This window comes from Aquarana catesbeiana, linkage group LG03, assembly GCF_042186555.1.
Source record: "Aquarana catesbeiana isolate 2022-GZ linkage group LG03, ASM4218655v1, whole genome shotgun sequence".
Lineage (NCBI taxonomy): Eukaryota > Metazoa > Chordata > Amphibia > Anura > Ranidae > Aquarana > Aquarana catesbeiana.
Window position 1 is genome coordinate 81,453,133 of NC_133326.1, and position 18,505 is coordinate 81,471,637.

Genomic DNA, 18,505 nt, shown 5'->3' on the forward strand with positions numbered 1-18,505 from the left:
TCCCAGCCTGAATCGCCACCACTTTACTATAAATCCCCTATTTGGTGATATCCCTATACTTCCTGTTCTGTCTAAAGCTATAGAAAAATTAAGGGTATTAACTGCATTTCTTTTCTGTCTGACACCCAACAAATAGCTTTAAGGAGATTTTAGCTTAATCATTGGTCTGTCTTACACCTACCAAAAAGGCAGGCAGTGAGGGGTGATTACCAGATTACCTATTCTGTCTGACAATCCTTAAATAAACAGTAATTTGAGAATTTTTTCTTAACTTTCTCTTCTGCTTGATACCCATCAAAGGAGTAGTCATGTTGGATCTGTCCCTACATTCTTGTTCTGATTGACACCTGTTAATAGTAAGAAAAAATATTCTAAATGTGGACACAGACAACAATGACAAGTTGACATACGTTTTAACCTTTCCCCACTCCATTCAAAAACAAAAAATGATGGCCGAAGTTGGGGGCCCTTAAATTCATGTTTTGTCACTAATACCTTAATAGAATTTAGCACATCATTAATAATATTAGGCATGCCAAAAACAGTTAAACATATATGTTTCTGACCTTACTGCATCACCCAAAACATGTTGCATGCTGTGTTTGCATTCTGCCTTCATTATTTAGTATTTCTATGCTCTAATTACTCAGCAATGATACTATAATTCCCTTCATTGTAGAAACATCCAGGAGTCATGAGAAGTGGAGTGCCAGCCTGCAGACTTTGTAGTCTTTCCACAGGACACTCTTTGTAACACGCACAATTTTTTGTGCTACAGCTGTGCATGCCGTGGATGTACAAACCTTTCTCAGGAGCCAATGTTACATTTTTTCGCAAATATAGGTTAATATAAAGTTCCCCTGATGGTTTCTGCCCTTTTGAAGAGCCTGATTTTCTCTTATATATATAAGCTTTGCAAAGGAATGTTTACAAAGAAATTGGGGAATCCTACTAAAAAGAAAGAGAGTCCGAGCAAAAAGGAACAGGATATTTCCCAATTTGGCCTATACAAAAATCCCAACATCTCAACTACCATAAAAAGCACAGTCAAAAAAATTGCCAAGTGCTCTTCTTCTTGCAATTTATCAACTGAAGGAGATATTGTAAAGAAGGAATTTTCACTTTCTCCAACCTTCAGTTACCGGGTAGCAATTGCCAATGGGCTGCAAAAGAATGTTATTCTAGTTGGCAATAATAACGAGGATGCATTTCAAGAAGTATCTTCTCTTGATAGCTCACTCTCTGAATCTCTAAGTGAAACAAGGGCTGGCAGTACAACCAAGGAATACACATCTCACACCATGCCAGTGAGGCGAAACAGGAAAAGTATGAGCAGTTTAGCTCCATCTGATGGAAGTTCTGATGGGGAACGTACCTTACATAGTTTAAAAATGGGTGCTCTACGCAAATTTAGAAAATGGAAAAAAAGTCAAGAATGTGTTTCCTCAGATTCAGAAGTAAGCACATGGAAAAAAACATGGGGGTTGCGGAGCAAGTCTTTAGACAGAACAGTTCGTCAGCAAAAAAGCAGTACGCTCGAGCCCAGCTTTAGTTCAACAGGGTGCATAAGTCAAACCCATGATGTCATGGAAATGATCTTCAAAGAATTGCAAGGTATAAGTCAAATTGAAACTGAGCTTTCAGAATTAAGAGGACATGTGAACTCTCTAAAGCAATCAATTGATGAAATTTCTAGTAGTGTTGAGGTTGTACAAAGTGAAATCGAACAGCTGAGAACAGGATTTGTACAGTCAAGAAGGGAAACTCGAGATATTCATGACTATATTAAACAGTTAGGTCACCACAGTAGTAAAGTCAGTCTTAGATTTTTAAATGTGCCTGAAGAGAAAGGGGAAATTAGTGAAAATGTTGTTTATAGAATCTTAGTCGAGAAAATGGGATTTGCTGATGCGCAAAACAGCATGAAAATTGAACTTGCACACAGAATAGGACATCAAAGAGACTGTCCCAATGCAAAGCCTCGACCAATTCTTGTCTATTTTGGTACACAACAGGACAGAGATTTAGTTTTAAAAAAATGTTATAAACTAAAAGGAACTGGAATAGGGATTTCTACAGATATTCTTTCACATGATTTGAAAGGTAAAAAAGAAAAAGTGCTACCTTCTTCTCAGACTTATGAGAGTATGGATATGAAATTTTCTGCCATGGAGCCAAAGATTAACCATGATGAATGGGAATGTCAGGAAGATAGTGACAAGGAAATTGAACCTGATATCAACAGGAATAGTTATGCAATGATTTCCAAATCAGAAAGTCAGATGAAGTCCTCTGGGAGCAAAAAGAGTGGGCAATCATCTCACAATAAAAAACCTCACAGGACAGCTGATGTCACTTATAAAAGCAAAGATGACTATGGGGATCTTAATTTTCAGTCTCCGGTATCTGATAGTTTAGAAAAAAGCAAAGTATATTACAGTGATTCAACTCCTTTGTGGCATTCACAAACTGATTTTTCTACGCCCAAACTAAGTCGTTCTGAATCAGATTTTTCAAAGTTATGTCAGTCCTACTCTGAAGACTTTTCAGAAAACCAGTATTTTGCTAGAACCAATGGCAGTTCTTTGTTGTCCTCTTCTGATAGGGAACTATGGCAAAGAAGACCTGAAGACAGTTCATCAACCTGGTATGCAAGCTCACAAGAACAAGCTTTTGGTAATGATGCAGAGCCTTACCATGAAGAAAATGAAATAGAGAATACTGAAACTGTTGACAGTGGCGTTAGCAATGGAATACTTTGTGCTTCTGGAGACCGTAGTCACTACAGTGATTCTCAACTTTCACTCCATGGTGATTTGTCTCCTTGGAAGGAATGGCACCATTTAGAACAAGGAACCGATTCTGGTCTTGACACATCAACCCAACATGCCTTTGCCTATAATGTTAACTGTCCTTCAGAACAACAGATGGAAATTTATGCAAACAATTATGAAAAGTGCCAAAGTACCGATCTTCCATATAACACGGAAAACTACAACTACACACTTGATAGCAATTCTCCATCTTGCCCAGAGATATGCACGGCAGTACAAAGTCAATGGACTAGTGAATATGATTCCTATAGTGAAACAAATGCCAATGAAATTTACCAGAACCAAACAAGAATGCCAATGATGTATCGTAGCCAGAGTGAGTTGCAAAGTGATGATTCAGAGGATGCTCCACCAAAATCCTGGCACAGTCGACTAAGCATTGATCTCTCAGATAAGACCTTCAGCTTTCCTAAGTTTGGCTCTACTCTTCAGCGGGCCAAATCAGCTTTGGAGGTTGTTTGGAATAAAAGCACTCAGAGTTTAAGTGGTTATGATGAAAGTGGTTCTTCATTTATGGGCAGATTTAGAACTTTATCACAGTCTACAGCTAATGAATCCAGCACAACTCTTGATTCTGATGTCTATACAGAACCTTACTATTACAAAGCCGATGACGATATTGATCACAGCGAGTCAGCAGCTGGTAATGAAAATGGAGGCGATTATGTAGAGGTGATGGAACAGGTTCTTGCCAAACTTGAAAACCGAACTAATACAAATGAGAATTTCGAGCAGATACAAGATTATCAAGAATATGAAGACAGTTCATATGATGCAGAGTTTGCAAGTCTACAAATGGATGGATATGATGCCCCATATGATGACATGGTCTCTGAGGATGTTTTAGAACCTGAATGTGAAATAGTTTATGACATGACAGAGAATGACTATGAAAACAAAAATGTACCAGAAAAAGTTGTTGAAGTCCCAAAGAAGAAACGTATTCGCCCCAGCTTTAAGGAGGCTGCAATGAAAGCATACAAGAAAGAAATGGCTGACCTTGAAGAACGGATCCTTGCAGGAGGTACTCTAAAATTATTTTGAAATGTGTGTTGGTTGTATATTTTGAGTCTAGTATCTGTGTAGTAAACTTAAAGATTGTATACTGTTAAATATTACAGTAAGCATTTCAATCTCAGTAAATTTGCTGCTAGTTTTATATTTATAAAAATAATAAATATTTTTAGCTGCAAGTTTACTAGAAAATAATATTTAGCCTATAATTATAACATCTGCCATTTACTATGTACTAGTGATGTTCTAACAAACTAACATTTCCAAAATCATTATAGGGTCTCCATTTATTTTAAAACATTCTGTCGATCAGCCTCTTTTTTAACATTAAAATATACTAGTTAAATTCCAGTCAACATCTCATTGCATCTTAACAGCTAATAATAGGGTGCAGGGTGAGCGGGATACAATAGCAATTGGGAAAATTTATGATCTGTGAGGCCATTATATTTGTAATAGGTTGAAGTATATGATGTTTGGTGGCCAGAATATCATTGCTAATCAAAAGCTGCTTGTAAAAGTTTTCTGTTGAAGGCTTTATATAATAGAGAACACTGAAGTCCCACAGTAACCAATTAGAAATCACCTTTCCTTAGACCAACTGCAACTACACAACAAAGCTCCGCAAACTAACATGTACTTGCTTTATGTGGGTCACTGCTCTTTTTTATATGCGAGTAGCTATTACTTTAAAAGGTAAGTAGATACACTACAAACCAATTTGATCAATTTTGTATCTAGTCTCTTCAAATTAATTGTGATTATAATCTATCTGCCTGTCTGATAACATTTGTCACCTTGACAGAATCTTTGCTCTGCAATAAGTAAATTAATTGAAAGGATGTAGCAAGTAATATTTCATAGTTTTAGCATATTTGAAAACCTTTAGCACAAGGTAGGCCCTCTTGAATATAATTTTTAAAAACGTATGTATGTTCATTTCTCTAGCAATTCTTTAAAACTAGCTTTTAGGACTCCTAACACTTTTCCTTTTTCTTGCAATAACACACGTGACTTTCCTGCATGAAAATGCATTTTAAGTGGAAATCCCTGTCTTTCCTATGTGACTGGTTCACATCTATGTGCTGTACTTTAGAGTGTATTTGAAGAGAACCTATATGGGCCCATTCGTATTTACATATGTACCATCAAGTATCCATGGGCCAAAGATGATTGTTGCCCAATGGGGACAATATGTTTATGGATATTTTTCAATAAGTGCACAAATTAACAATATAAATATGGCATCATATTTTTCTCTAAATTATACTCAGCATGATAAGAACAGTGTTTTCTCCCATGTAATAATATAAGCCTGATCCACTAGAAAAGATCTTGTGAGAAAGTGCTCCCTTGATGTGATTTACTTTTATTTAGGCACTAAACACTTGGGGCAGTAGCTTTGGTGACATTAGGAAAGTATCCAGTCTGGACAAGGATCGGTAAAGGTGTGAGAAATAGGTGAAATCTCCTTCCAGAGGATGTACGTTTCTCCTAACATCTGTGAGGTCAGCTGCTTCAGTCAAGCTGTAGAACTGAGTAGTTTGCAGAAGGGATGTGTCCGATGAGGCTTTAGGGGTTGGAGATCTGTCTTGTTTGGTGGGTGAATATTAACTGGAGAAAGGTTTATTGTTAGCGTTGGGGCCATATGCATTAAGATCAGTGATTTTTTTTTAGTTTCTAGGTTAGGGTCAGGTAGATCCAAAATTAAAATCAGTGCCTTGATGTACTATTTGGCAGGAAAGACCTTTATGAGACTACCAGCTTTATGGCTCTGCGCGGGGGAACAAACACTACCACAACCCTAGATTTATGCATCCACTGCATTTCCTCGTCATTCAGATGGGATTCCTGAATTAATACTACATCTGCTTTTTATTTTTTTCTTAGATGTTGCAATACCTGCATGCATTTTTAGTGGGTGCATAGTCCTTTTATGCTCCACGTGACAATCTTATAAATACCAATGACTAATACGAATGATTGGATGGCTGCACACTCAATACTTGCAGAAAACACCTTTATTGTAGAACAAAGTCCATAAAAAACAACCACAACTGATCAGGCAGGGGAGGGAAAAGGTAGGTAGACACGTTTTACATGGAAGTTTGTGCTTTCTCAATACCCCTATAGTTTCACAGAGGTGAACTGGATGGAGCTGAAAGTTCATTGTTGAGGTTTACACACACTAATGCTTGACTAATGCTTACCCTCCAAGTGTGATCATGCCATTAAAACATAAGCATTGTGGTTGTGTGTGAGTGATTATGCCTGTCTAGTTTTTGGATTTCTAATTGCAAATAACCTACTTACAGTACATAGCCTGTGGGCAAATGTTACCATTCATTCTGAAGACTGTATTACTTATTGTCCACTGGTTCCTTTTTATAGTCACTAATGCTCTAAACCATCATTAAGTGATATGACAAGGTTCGGGTAGAGAAAATAAATCTATATAACATTTTATTTTTTTTGTGCAAAAGTTTTGATTTTAACATTGCTAATCCCTCTATATGTGGCCATAAAAATACATTTTCTAGAGCTTATTTTCTGCCTTAGGAAATTAATCTTATAAATCTGAAGGCTAGCTGAGCTGTTTGAGATACTGAAATGAAGCTTGGTACATATACTCCACTAACGCTGTCAGTAACTGAGTGCAGTAAACATCCATTTCAATGAGCTTATGCAGAAGGGTTTGGTAACCAAATGATTTGTGGTTGCTTTAAATAGCTGTTTACAGGTTTCATTTATGATTGATCTATAACTATTTATCGATATTTCATTTTTAAAGAATCTGATTGCATTGGATTGCACAGGATTCATATCCAGGGGAATTATTTGAACTTCCTGCTTTTAGCACATTTGCAGTGTTTGCTATGCGGCCTTAGAAGATTCCTTTTTCCACTTGCCCCCTAAAAATGATTTTTAAGCATATTTTGCTGTATTGTTCACTAAAGTTCATCTTTAAATTAGCATTGGAATAAAATTGAGAGCTTTTGACATACCATAGAATAAGGTCACTTTTCAAAATGAAATCCAAAGACACCTTACTGACCACACCCATTTTTATTAGGAGTGGAGCAGGGGGTAGGGATATTAGTGCTATGTGAAGCCGCCACACCCATTGTTGGGTGTGGCCAAAATGTGTTGACAGTAGGAGGGGCTTAAAGGGGTATGGTTTAATAACACCTAAGACTACTTTGCTCTGGGTCAAGAGTGCAGGCCCAGGTGTCACAAGCAAGAGCAAGGCACTTAATAATCCATATATTTATCTTCTGCAATAGAATCTGCGCAAGCCAAGAGTGGAGGGACTGGGAAGACCATATAATATTGGCATATGACATCACCAATAACCCCAGACACAGCTAGGAGCAGACACACCCCTCCCTCCTCCTGCTCCAGGCCAATCACAGAAATGTTGTTAAGAAGTAAAAAAAAAATAAAACAGCCGCCCGGGCTGGGGACGCATTACTGAATCTGGAAAGAAATCATAAATATATTCTTTTAACGGGGAGCAAAACTGGGGGGATTTTTTTTTACTGGGGACAGCCTCCTAAAATCAGAGACTGCCCTGGAAATGGAGATGTCTAGTCACCTTGCCTTAGGAGTATCATGTGCCACCAAAAACATAATGTCTCATCATGTACTAAAAGGAAATGTACAAGGCAGGGAGAAATCTTTGGTGCAGTTAAACTTCGGATGTAGTCACCCCACAGTCTGACAAGTGCCTGTGCAATCTAGTCTTCCGTATCTTACTGGATCTGGTACAGGTAAGTATAAAGACTCATTAGGGGTCAGGGAAAAGTGCAATTACAGTTTAAGGAATATGTGTGCTATCTAAGAAAATGAACTATAATGCAAAATGACCACAATTTGTCAAACCAAAAATCTGCTGCCAAAAACCTGTATTCCATGCTATTGTTGCAAATAAGGAGCATAATTGTGGATATTTATCATTACAATAACTTTTGCAAGCAACAGTGTATGGAATTATTTGTCATAAGTGTGCAATGTGCTCTAAAATACCCCTATTATTTTTAGCGATGCTTTACCGTCGTATTTGCGGAGGTATTCGGCCGCTAGCGGGGCGCTTTTAACCCCCGCTAGCTGGCGAAAAAAGGTTAAAACCACCCGCAAAGCGCTGCTGCAGCAGCACTTTGCTGGCGGTATAGCCGCGCTGCACATTGATTTCAATGAGCAGGAGTGGTGGAGAAGTGGTATACACACCACTCCTTCTCCGCTCCAAAGATGCTGCTAGCAGGACTTTTTTTACAGTCCTGCCAGCGCACTGCTCCAGTGTGAAAGCCCTGGAAGAAACAGGAGCGGCTCTTTCAGGGTGCTTTGCAGGCGCTATTTTTAGCGCTGTAGCGCCTGCAAAGCGCCCCAGTGTGAAAGGGGTCTTAGTGATTTCAGTACATGTACATGTATTGTACTTATGTAAAAAATAAATGCAAAATACTGTAGCTAATTATTATAGGATGACCCCAAAAATATTAGAAAAAAATGTATTCTAATTGCAGATATGGCACCACTGAGCTGGTATACATTTGGATGCTGAAGCATGTACTGCCTAGCACATCCTATTTGTCATTGAATTAGCCACTGGTACTCAGTCAAAGCCTAACTCTGGGAAATTTGAAAATGATCTCTTGCACTGGGGCTGTACCCGCAACTGCAGGGCATTAAAGAAGAAGTACGGGTTTGTAAAAAAATCAAACATCCATAATCAACTGTATTTTGCAGTGTGATGATACTGCAGCTGTTCCATGTCAGCTCTAAGCCCGAGAACTGTGCAATGAAATGACCACTGATCACTCAGTTTCAGTCTGCTTAGAGCGGAGAATGGTGACTGTTAGTCACTGCTTTCAGCCCTGCCCCTCCAGGGCTCACCAAAGCACTTGGCGGGGGGGGGCGCAGCTGACTCGAAGACAGCTCAGGCTACCAGGTGGATGCTAATAATATTGTTGGTATCCTTCCAGGGCCTGGAGCAGCTCTGCAACATCAGCTGATAGCAGGCAGTAGCCAGCAATCAGATGACCCTGGGTCAGGATATAGGAGAGCAAAAATAAGTGCACTTCTGTGACCCACAAGAGATGTATGGCCAAAAAAAAGCTTTGGCCATACTTCTCTTTTACCTGTTTGTTTAGTTTTGGGGAGAGGAGAAGCATTTTAACTTACCTGATCTTCTGCTCTCCCAGCAGATGGTGTTCCCCTATGTTCCAACAATGGACTGTCCCTTGACATCATCATTGGTCTTGATGTCAACAGGACTTTAGACCATTGGAGCATAGAGACGAGTGAACTGGTATAGCAGCACAGAGGAGTGGAGGGTCAGGTAAATACGGTAAATCTTCTTTAAAGTGGAGTTCCACCCAAAAGTGGAACTTCCGCTTTAAGCACTCCTCACCCCCTTACATGCCACATTTGGCATGTAATTTTTTTGGTGGGGAAGTGGGTGAGTATGAAGATTGCCTGTCCACTGGGAGAGCGTAGCGCGACTCATGCATGTGCAGTGCGCTTCTGGCCGTGAAGCCACGAGCTGTCACGGCCGGGTACCCACAGTTTCAATGAAGGCACTGCGGAGAGGAGGGGGAGAGGTGCGAGGCTCCGGGCGGCCGCATCGATGGATCATGGGACAGGTGAGTGTCTGTTTATTAAAAGTCAGCAGCTACACTTTTTGTAGCTGCTGACTTTTAGGAAACAAAAAAAAGCCTGGAACTCCGCTTTAACAAGTTCTCTAGACCTAAGCAAGCAATTAAAGTTGTTATAAAGCCTCAAGGTTTTTTACCTTCATGCATTCTATACATGAAGGTAAAAAACCTTCTGTGCGCGGCAGCCCCTCAAATACTTATAGTGATACACCACAGCATTCAAAGGTTTGCTGATGCCCCTTTGTGGTACAGTGGTGTAGCATTTACAGGGTTGAAACAGGCAGCGAGGAAGTGTCATACCACCACCTTACCACCTGTCAGACACCTCTGAAAAACTATCCAAATGCAGATTGCATTTCAGGTGCAACCATATTACCTCATCCAAACCTAGCCTAAATCATGCTGAGTGACTCTAGAAAAGTTTCACTATGCAGACTTTCTACTAAAAAGAAAAGACAGGCCTAATATTAAGCAAGTACACTTTTACTCTTGCTTAATTGCATTGCAGAATATATTAATGAGTTGGCTGGAATCAAACCAAAGTTTTTCAATTAAAAGGGATTAGTTAGTGAATCTGCTTACACCATACAATGCATACATTTCTGTATTCTGTTTTCTTTAGTCCAAAAATACAACATTGCAAAATGTGAAAATACCACTGGGTGGCTTGATAAATGCAAGATGTATACAATCATATTTAATATGGCACTGCAGGAATTACTGAAAACTTATAAAATGCACAAGACCACAGTAACCAATCAGATCAGATTAGTAAAAGATAGCTGAGTGATTGATAGAGATTTCTGCATTTGACTTGATTTCTGCACTGTACCATGTCCTTATGTTTTGTCACTGAATCTTTTCAAGTACACATTCAGGTTTAATTTACTAAAACCGAAGAGTGCAAAATCTGGTGCAGCTGTGCATGGCAGCCAATCAGCTTCTAATGTCAACTTGTTCAATTAAGCTTGAAGCTGATTGATTACTATGCAGAGCTGCACTAGATTTTGCACTCTCCAGTTTTAGTAAATCAACCTCATTATGTGGTACCTACTGGATAATTAACATTCTTACCTGTAATAGTATTGTGGTTCAGCACATATTTATGTGAAATAACTGTTGGGGCTTATTCCCACCTCTGCAGTGCTGTGCTATGTATTGGCATGCCAATGCTCTAACTCACTGCACGTCCAATGCACATTCAACAGGTGAATATTGAATGGGTTGCATACATCAGGTGGTACTGCTGATGAGCATTGACAGTGGTGCTGCCTTTGCAAATTAAGGGAAAGCAGTTGGAGGGCAGTAAAAACATGTTTTTTTGAGAGCCGAATGTTGCTTAAATTTTTTCTTTGTTTTTTTTTTTTCATCTCTGTCTTGCGTCTGAGGAATTTCAATTCAGTTCCTGTTTGGAAAATGTTACTGAAAGTGAGAAAAATGTCTCTATGCAGTGAGAAGAAGTTGTCTGTTGTAAAGGTGTCTCCAGTGGAAGATTTCCCTCACCCCCTGTTGTGGTGACAACTGGAAACATTTGGATTTCCATTTTCCTATCACTTTCAGTTCCATTGCCAATGGTCACCAGAATAAGTAAAGAAGCTATAGGGGCAGAGACAGAAATTAAAATCTGACAGGGGTTCTAGTCTTTCCCTATTCTACTACAGAAACATTTTTTTTCTGTTTGTGTTGCTGTTAGAGAATTCCCCTCACCTCACTATGATGGCACTAAACTAGTCTGAAGAATATATTTTAAAAAATGGTTAAAGAAATGTTAAAAACAGAAAAAAATATATATATATTTTCATATTGTCTCTAGTGCGCTATTCTCTAGTAATTTCATATTGTCTCTAGTAATCTCTTAATTTTCTCAAAAAAATTGTGACAGAAAATTACAACTTCAAAAAACTCGCCATTCCTCTTACTAAACACCTCAGACTGTCTACTTTCCAAAAAGAGGTCATGGGGGTGGGGGTTGTACTTTCCTGGCATTTAACCACTACACATCCGCGCTATGGCCGAATGACGGCCACAGCGCGGACCTGAATTCCCGGGAGCGCGCTGTGATCACCGAGTCACTGAGACTCTATTTGTGTGTAAAAAAAAAAAAAAATATATATATATATATATATATATATATATATATATATATATATATATATATATATATATATATATATATATAAATTTAATTTGCATACAGCGTTGCATGACAGAGCAAATCCCAGTTAAAATGGCGGAATAGCAAAAAATAGCCTGGTCATGAAGGGGGTAAAACCTTCTGGAGGTCAAGTGGATAAACTACATTTTTTTTTTTTTTGTTTGTAAATGTCAGTTTTGCTGAAGAGGTTGTATACATCGCCACTTCATAGGCAGTGGCATTGCCCAAGCATACTATTAAAAAAATGTTACCTTTTAAGCATTATTAAAATTGCTGCTCTCCGACAAATGGAATTAAACAAAAAAAAGTTTTGCTTTGATATATGTTTCCCCAGGGAAGTGCCCTTGACTCATTGCCATTTGGGCAGCACAGTGGCTAAGTGTTAGCACTTCCCCCTAGCAGCACTAGGGTCATTGGTTTGAATCCCAACCATGGCACTACCTGCCTGGAGTTTGCATGTTCTCCCTGTGCCTGCATGGTTTTCCCTGTGTACTCTGGTTTCCTCTCACACTACAAAGATACACTGGTAGGTTAATTGGCTCCTGTCTAAATTGTTTAAATAGTCCCTAGTATGTGTATGTAAGAACGTGAGGTAGGGACCTTAGATTGTAAACTCCTTGAGGGCAGGGACTGATGTGAATATATATATATATATATATATATATATATATATATATATATATATATAAGCACTGCATAAATTGACAACGCTATATAAGTACCTGTAATAAAAAAATTCATTTGTTTAACAAACCCTTGCCTATTAGCCTAGAAAATGGCCATTACTGTTTTTAACCACTTCAGCCCCGAAAGGATTTACCCCCTTCCTGACCAAGTCCTTTTTTGCGATACGCACTGAGTTGCTTTAACTGACAATTACGCAGTCATGCGACATTGTACCAAAACAAAATCGACATCCTTTTTTTCACACACATAGAGCTTTCTTTTGGTGGTATTTGATCACCTCTGCGGTTTTTATTTTTTGAGCTATAAACAAAAAAAGAGCGACAATTTTGAAAAAAAAGCAATATTTTTTACTTTTTGCTATAATAAATATCCCAAAAAAATATAAAAAAACAAATTTTTATCCCCAGTTTAGGCTGATATGTATTCTTCTGTATATTTTTGGTAAAAAAAAATCACAATAAGCGTATATTGATTGGTTTGTGCATAAGTTATTGCGTCTACAAAATGGGGGATAGAGTTATGACATTTTTATTATTAATTTTTTTATTAGTAATGGCGGTGATTTGTGATTTTTTTCATGACTGTGACATTGCGACGGCCAGATCGGACACTTTTGACACTATTTTGGGACCATTGGCATTTATACAGCGATCAGTGCTATAAAAATGCACAGATTACTGTGTAAATGTCACTGGCAAGGAAGGGGTTAAACTCTAGGGGGCGATCAAGGGGTTAAGTGTGTTCCCTAAGTGTGTTCTAACTGTAGGGGGGATGGGCTCACTAGAACATGACAGAGATCACTGCTCCCGATCACTGGGAGCAGTAGATCCCTGTCATGTTGCTAGGCAGAGCAGGGAAATGCCTTGTTTACATAGGCATCTCCCCATTCTGCCTCTCCGTGTCATGATCGCGGGCCACCGGCGGACATAGAGTCTGCGAGACCTGCGGGCACGCTCCCACGGCGCACGCGTGCCTGCTAGCCGCCGATGAAGGAGTGACGTATGGGTACGTTGTTTTGCTCACCTGTGCCACTTTGCTGACGTATATCGGCAAGTGGTTAATATTCAGCTCCCCTTTCTTTCAACAGGGTTCTGACTGGGCACCCAAACATTCGCAAACTTACCCCAAATTCGAACCATGGGAGTTCAGCTCATCACTAGCCCTGGTAATAGACAAATATAGAAGACGTGTTTTGAAAAATAGCCTAGTGACTAGAACTGTGGAGAAGTTTGCAAGAGTGTGCTGATTTCAAACAGAAATAAGTAGTTTAAGCTACATAAATAAATTCAGATAATGGACTTGCTCTGTATTTCAGTGTAGGATATGTTTACTGTAATTTACTGCAAAATATTTGGAGGTGAGTAGAAGGCTTACTCGATGTACTGATTCAGAGACAGTGATCTAAGTGGGCATTGCAATTTTGATATGTAAGTACCCTTATTTTAGAGGTGTGCTTGATGATATGAGTATGACATCATCATCTACACTTACCTCCCATTGTCACCATGCCATTCTCTCTTTCTGAAAATGCTTCTGTCCCGTGCAACAAACTCAACAAACAAAGTCAGCCACAAAGGTTCTCTGTTAAAGTGTATCTACACCCAAAACTAGAAATTAAATATACTGTAACTTAGCACAAGGGATGTGCTGGTTTTGGATCCGAACTAGGTCCAAACCCATGGGAAACTGTTGCATGATCACACCCTAAATGGCCTAAGGAGCTGTGGGTGAGAAATTTCCCACTCAACAGCTGTACATAACAAAAGGAATGTTCATGACGTCACTGACACGCAGCTCATTGGCCCAGCTATTTTCTAAGTTTGGAACGAACCCAAGCTCATCCTGATCTGTCCGCAGCAATGTCACAGTCATGATAAAAATTGCAGATCACCGCCATTACTAGTAAAAAAATATAATAGTCATGTGGGCTCGGGGGGTTACATTTTGGTGTGATGAGTGGAAAGTGTAGGTGGGCGGTGCACAGCCCTGCTGCAGAGCGAGCTTGCTGCATGTGTGGGTTGGGTGCCCAGCGCTGGGGGTCATTGCTCTCCATGCATGTCCTTCTTAATCAACTGCCTGCAGCCGCCGTGTGCAGCCTATGTGCCCTGAGCCAGCTCTGTATTACCGGGGATTAGGACAAGACCGTGCACTCCTTTCCGCACTCTTCAAGAGAAACTTCCTTTGCTGCCTATCATTGCAGCTGTGCGAGGCCTGCAGGCTCTGCACACACAAACTTTCCCATAGATATAGACAAGTGCTGGGCTGGGTGCACAGGGGCAAAAGGTATGGAACAATCACAGTTTGTGCAATCACAACACAGCTTTTTCTAGGGGCTTTCTGGAGCAGCAGATCAGATCTGATGTCAGCCTTTGATTGTCCCTGACAGATAGGGGCTGTCACCTGCAGACCTTCACTGAAGGCTTTCCTTTCACTTTGGGCTATGCAGTGCTCTGCAGAAGTCTACACATATCCATGGCCAGTTCTCCTTTTGTTTTTCCACTTGTTTTTTTATTTTTTTAGATAAATTTATATATTTTTTTTCACACAAATAGAGCTTTCTTTTGGTGGTATTTGATCACCACTGGGTTTTTAGGCCAAAATGTATTCTGCTACATAACTTTGATACAACAAAATTCCAATAAGTGTATATTGGCGATAGATATTGGTAATTACTATTTGCGAGTACTTAAAAAAAAGTAGCGGTACTCGGTGTTGAAAAAATGGTATCAGTGCATCCCTAGGTATAATAGACTCTAGGGAGTATATACTGTATAACTTTGTCAGCTTTTGTGAGAAGGAAAGTGAAACTTTGTATACACTTTAATAGTCATGCTAGTATGTTTGCTTTTGAGGGACATAGAATGGATCGGTGGCAATGGTGTGGGCATGATTGATGAAGACCACAATATATCTACTTGACTGTAATTATATATTGCTTTTCTGTGTAGGTTCATATGCAAAGAGCATTAATTACAGCAAAAGCAAACATCTTAACACAGCTTATTGTGTTTTCTTATGTTTGTCACTGCCGCTTCACAATTTTCCCCAGCTGACATTGTCTCTGCCATGTAGTGGTTCATTATTTATGACTGACATTCAAGACAAAAAGGCCAAATACATATAATGGAAGGGTTTTAGCATTCTTAATGGTAGATGCTCTACTAAGTTTTTTAAATGAGTGTCAAGTGGCCAATTCTACATTTGTTTTGAACACGTGCATGATCTCAGTATTAAACGAAGCATTGAACCCCCAGGATCCCTTTAAATAAAAGCACTTTGCTCAAATATCTCATGAGACATTCAACCCTCAATGCAGTGAACATTTTCTAATAAACAGGAGTTCTAGAAACAGATATAAGAGGTACCTATAGGATGCTTAGTTTTACTGCTCTCTGTTCAAATCTAAATGAATTATGAGATTTGCTTGGTCATACAGCATGTTGCAGGTTTTTTTAAGTGATTGCAAACCTTTTACATGTACCCAGTGAAGTGACTGCCCACAGGTAATACACATAGCTGTTTATCTGCAATCCTCTCTCTTTTCAAAGTGCGGACAATATTTATCAGCTCCAGAACGCAGGGGGGGATCTGACTTCACCACACACTGTGCAGCATAGAGCAGGGAGCTGAGTGTAATCTGAGATCTAAATGGAGGGAAAGAACCCCCCCCCCCCTCAACACAGTCTCATAGGGAAACATGCACAGCTGAGGCTGTCAGTCACCTACTGTATGTTGGAGGGGGGGAAGGGGGTGTCTCCCAGATTTACGTGGTGTCAGCATAGACTGTCAGAAGTGACTGATGCATATAGCAAATACACACTATAGAAGGATATGCTTTGCTATTTTTTTAATTTAGAGGATTACAACCACTTGAAACTAAAGTGTATTTCAAACTATCATTAATATTATTATTTTTTTTTTTTTTTTAGTTTTAGATAAAAAGCATGTGTGTATGTTTGTGTGGGTAGGGAACATAAACTCTTATCTGGTTTTTACTGCTCTCTGGGGCTCCATTAGACAGATTTACCCTTGGATCATACCCTACTGACATTTACATTTTTTCTTAGGCTACATGCCCACTTGACTTTTAGCCCTGGTGCATGAGGCTCTGGTGTTTAGCTATAGGCAGAGGGCACAGGTGCACCATTCTGCCACAACCTGTTAAACAGAGAGCATGACAGCTGCTCTATCTGGTGGCTGAACCTAGTGGTAATTATATGTAGGGCAGTATGGTGTTGATTTACTAAAACTGGAGAGTGCAAAATCTGATGCAGCTCCACATAGAAACCATAGAATCAGCTTCCAGGCTTTTTTGTCAAAGCTTATTTGAACAAGCTGAAGTTAGAAGCTCATTGGCTACCATACACAGCTGCACCAGATTTTGCACTCTCCAGTTTTAGTAAATCAACCTCCTATGTGTCCAGAGACAAATACTTGCAATGCAAACAGTTTGTGCACCTGTTCCCTCTACCCACAGCTATATGCCAGAGCCTCATGTGCCAGGGCTAAGCACCCAGTCTACATGAGGCCTTAAGAGGCTTGGAACACCATATTTCAGGGCACTCATTAGCAAATACCTACCCTTCCTTGCAGAATATTTGAGACCTTTCTATTGGCCAATAAAACTGTGCAAGAAGCTTAAAGTTATGTGCAGTCAGCATTAGCAGAATGGCGGTCCTTATACCAACCAACAATGTTTTTTTTTGTTTTTTTTTGCTACTTATGAGCTAGTTAGACAAGTAGACAAGATACCATAATCAGACAAGTGTATTATAATTTGATCTATCTATTAACTTTTGAAACTTTTCTTTAAATGATCAAAACATACCTTTTTATAGAACAGATTATTCTGAGTGGAACAACAATGTTGTTATACATGTTTTAATTAACGCAATATTTTAAGGGTCACTGTCACTATGGTTACAGCATTTTGTTAAAAGATATGCTAAATGACAGAATTTTCATGAAATAATACCATAACTAAAACTACAGATAGAGTCTTTGGAAGCCTTTCTGCTATAAGTCAAACACAGATGTGCTTTGAGTGGTTAAAGGTTAATGACATCACGGACCAAAGCCTTTAAGCTGTGACCTTGTGAACTCCTTACCAAACCTCTCAGATTTTCTCGGAGAGCCAGACGTTTGTATAGAATACTATCAGCGGCTAAGAGCTTACCCATAATGTGACATTAAATAAAATATTTCACCGGATTCATAAATTTTGCTTTTCTTTTGCTTTGGTATGTACAGATTTTTTTCCATTAAGAGTTCTTAATTCTTAGGATGTAACGCCTAGGTTATTGGTAACCTGCCAGAATTCTTGCACTGGTTTGGTTTCAGAAAAGATGGGCCTTCTACTGCATGCGTAGTCCACATTATAATTGTGCCCCTCACACCCCCGCTTGTTGAAGTGTTATGCCGTGTACACACGGCTGGACTTTTCGACCAAACTTGTCCGACAATTCGACCGAGTGTGGGCTTCATCGGACCTGCAGCAGACTTTTTCGGTCGAAAATCAGACGGACTTTAGATTTGAAACATGTTTCAAATCTTTCCGACGGACTCGAGTCTTGTCAAAAAATCTACTCGTTTGTATGCTAGTCCGACGGACGAAAAGCGATGCTAGGGCAGCTATTGGCTACTGGCTATCAACTTCCTTATTTTAGTCCGGTCATACGTCATCACGTACAAATCCGTCAGACTTTGGTGTGATCGTGTGTAGGCAAGTCCGTTTGTTCGAAAGTCCATCGGAAAGACCGTCGGACCTTTGATGCTGAAAAGTCTGCCCGTGTGTACACGGCATAAGTGTAAACGTGTTAAAGTCACATGTATGGGACAAAAAGTTAGACACTGTACTCACCTTTTCTCAGGCTCTTGTAGTGCAAGGGGTGACATCCTTCTCCCTCTGGCTAAATCCCAATGAATGGTGAGTACTCCATGTCCCGTCAGAAGATGCCGGAGCATAGTGCATAGTCTTTTCATCAAGATTTTGTCGCCCCTACATGAAAATTATGTCAAAAATTTTAGATGCAAGGTCTTCTTTAAAGGGAGAGTATAGTTAGTAAATTTTTAATGAGAAACTATTTTGAGGGTTTTTTTTTTGTTTTTTTTAGGTGAGAACCTAAAAGTAACTTTCACATTTTACCTGCTTATTTTTCTATATT

The 18,505-nt window shown here is 39.4% G+C and overlaps 1 protein-coding gene across 1 annotated transcript in view; it reads left to right on the top strand.

Moving 5' to 3' along the window:
• UNC13C (unc-13 homolog C) overlaps nt 1-18,505 on the top strand; it is an 884,756-nt gene that overhangs the window by 16,425 nt on the left and 849,826 nt on the right. The window contains exon 3 of the mRNA XM_073618754.1: nt 680-3,858. Coding sequence (XP_073474855.1) covers nt 864-3,858 — 2,995 coding nt within the window. The 5' untranslated portion in view covers nt 680-863. The remainder of the gene's footprint in view (nt 1-679; nt 3,859-18,505) is intronic.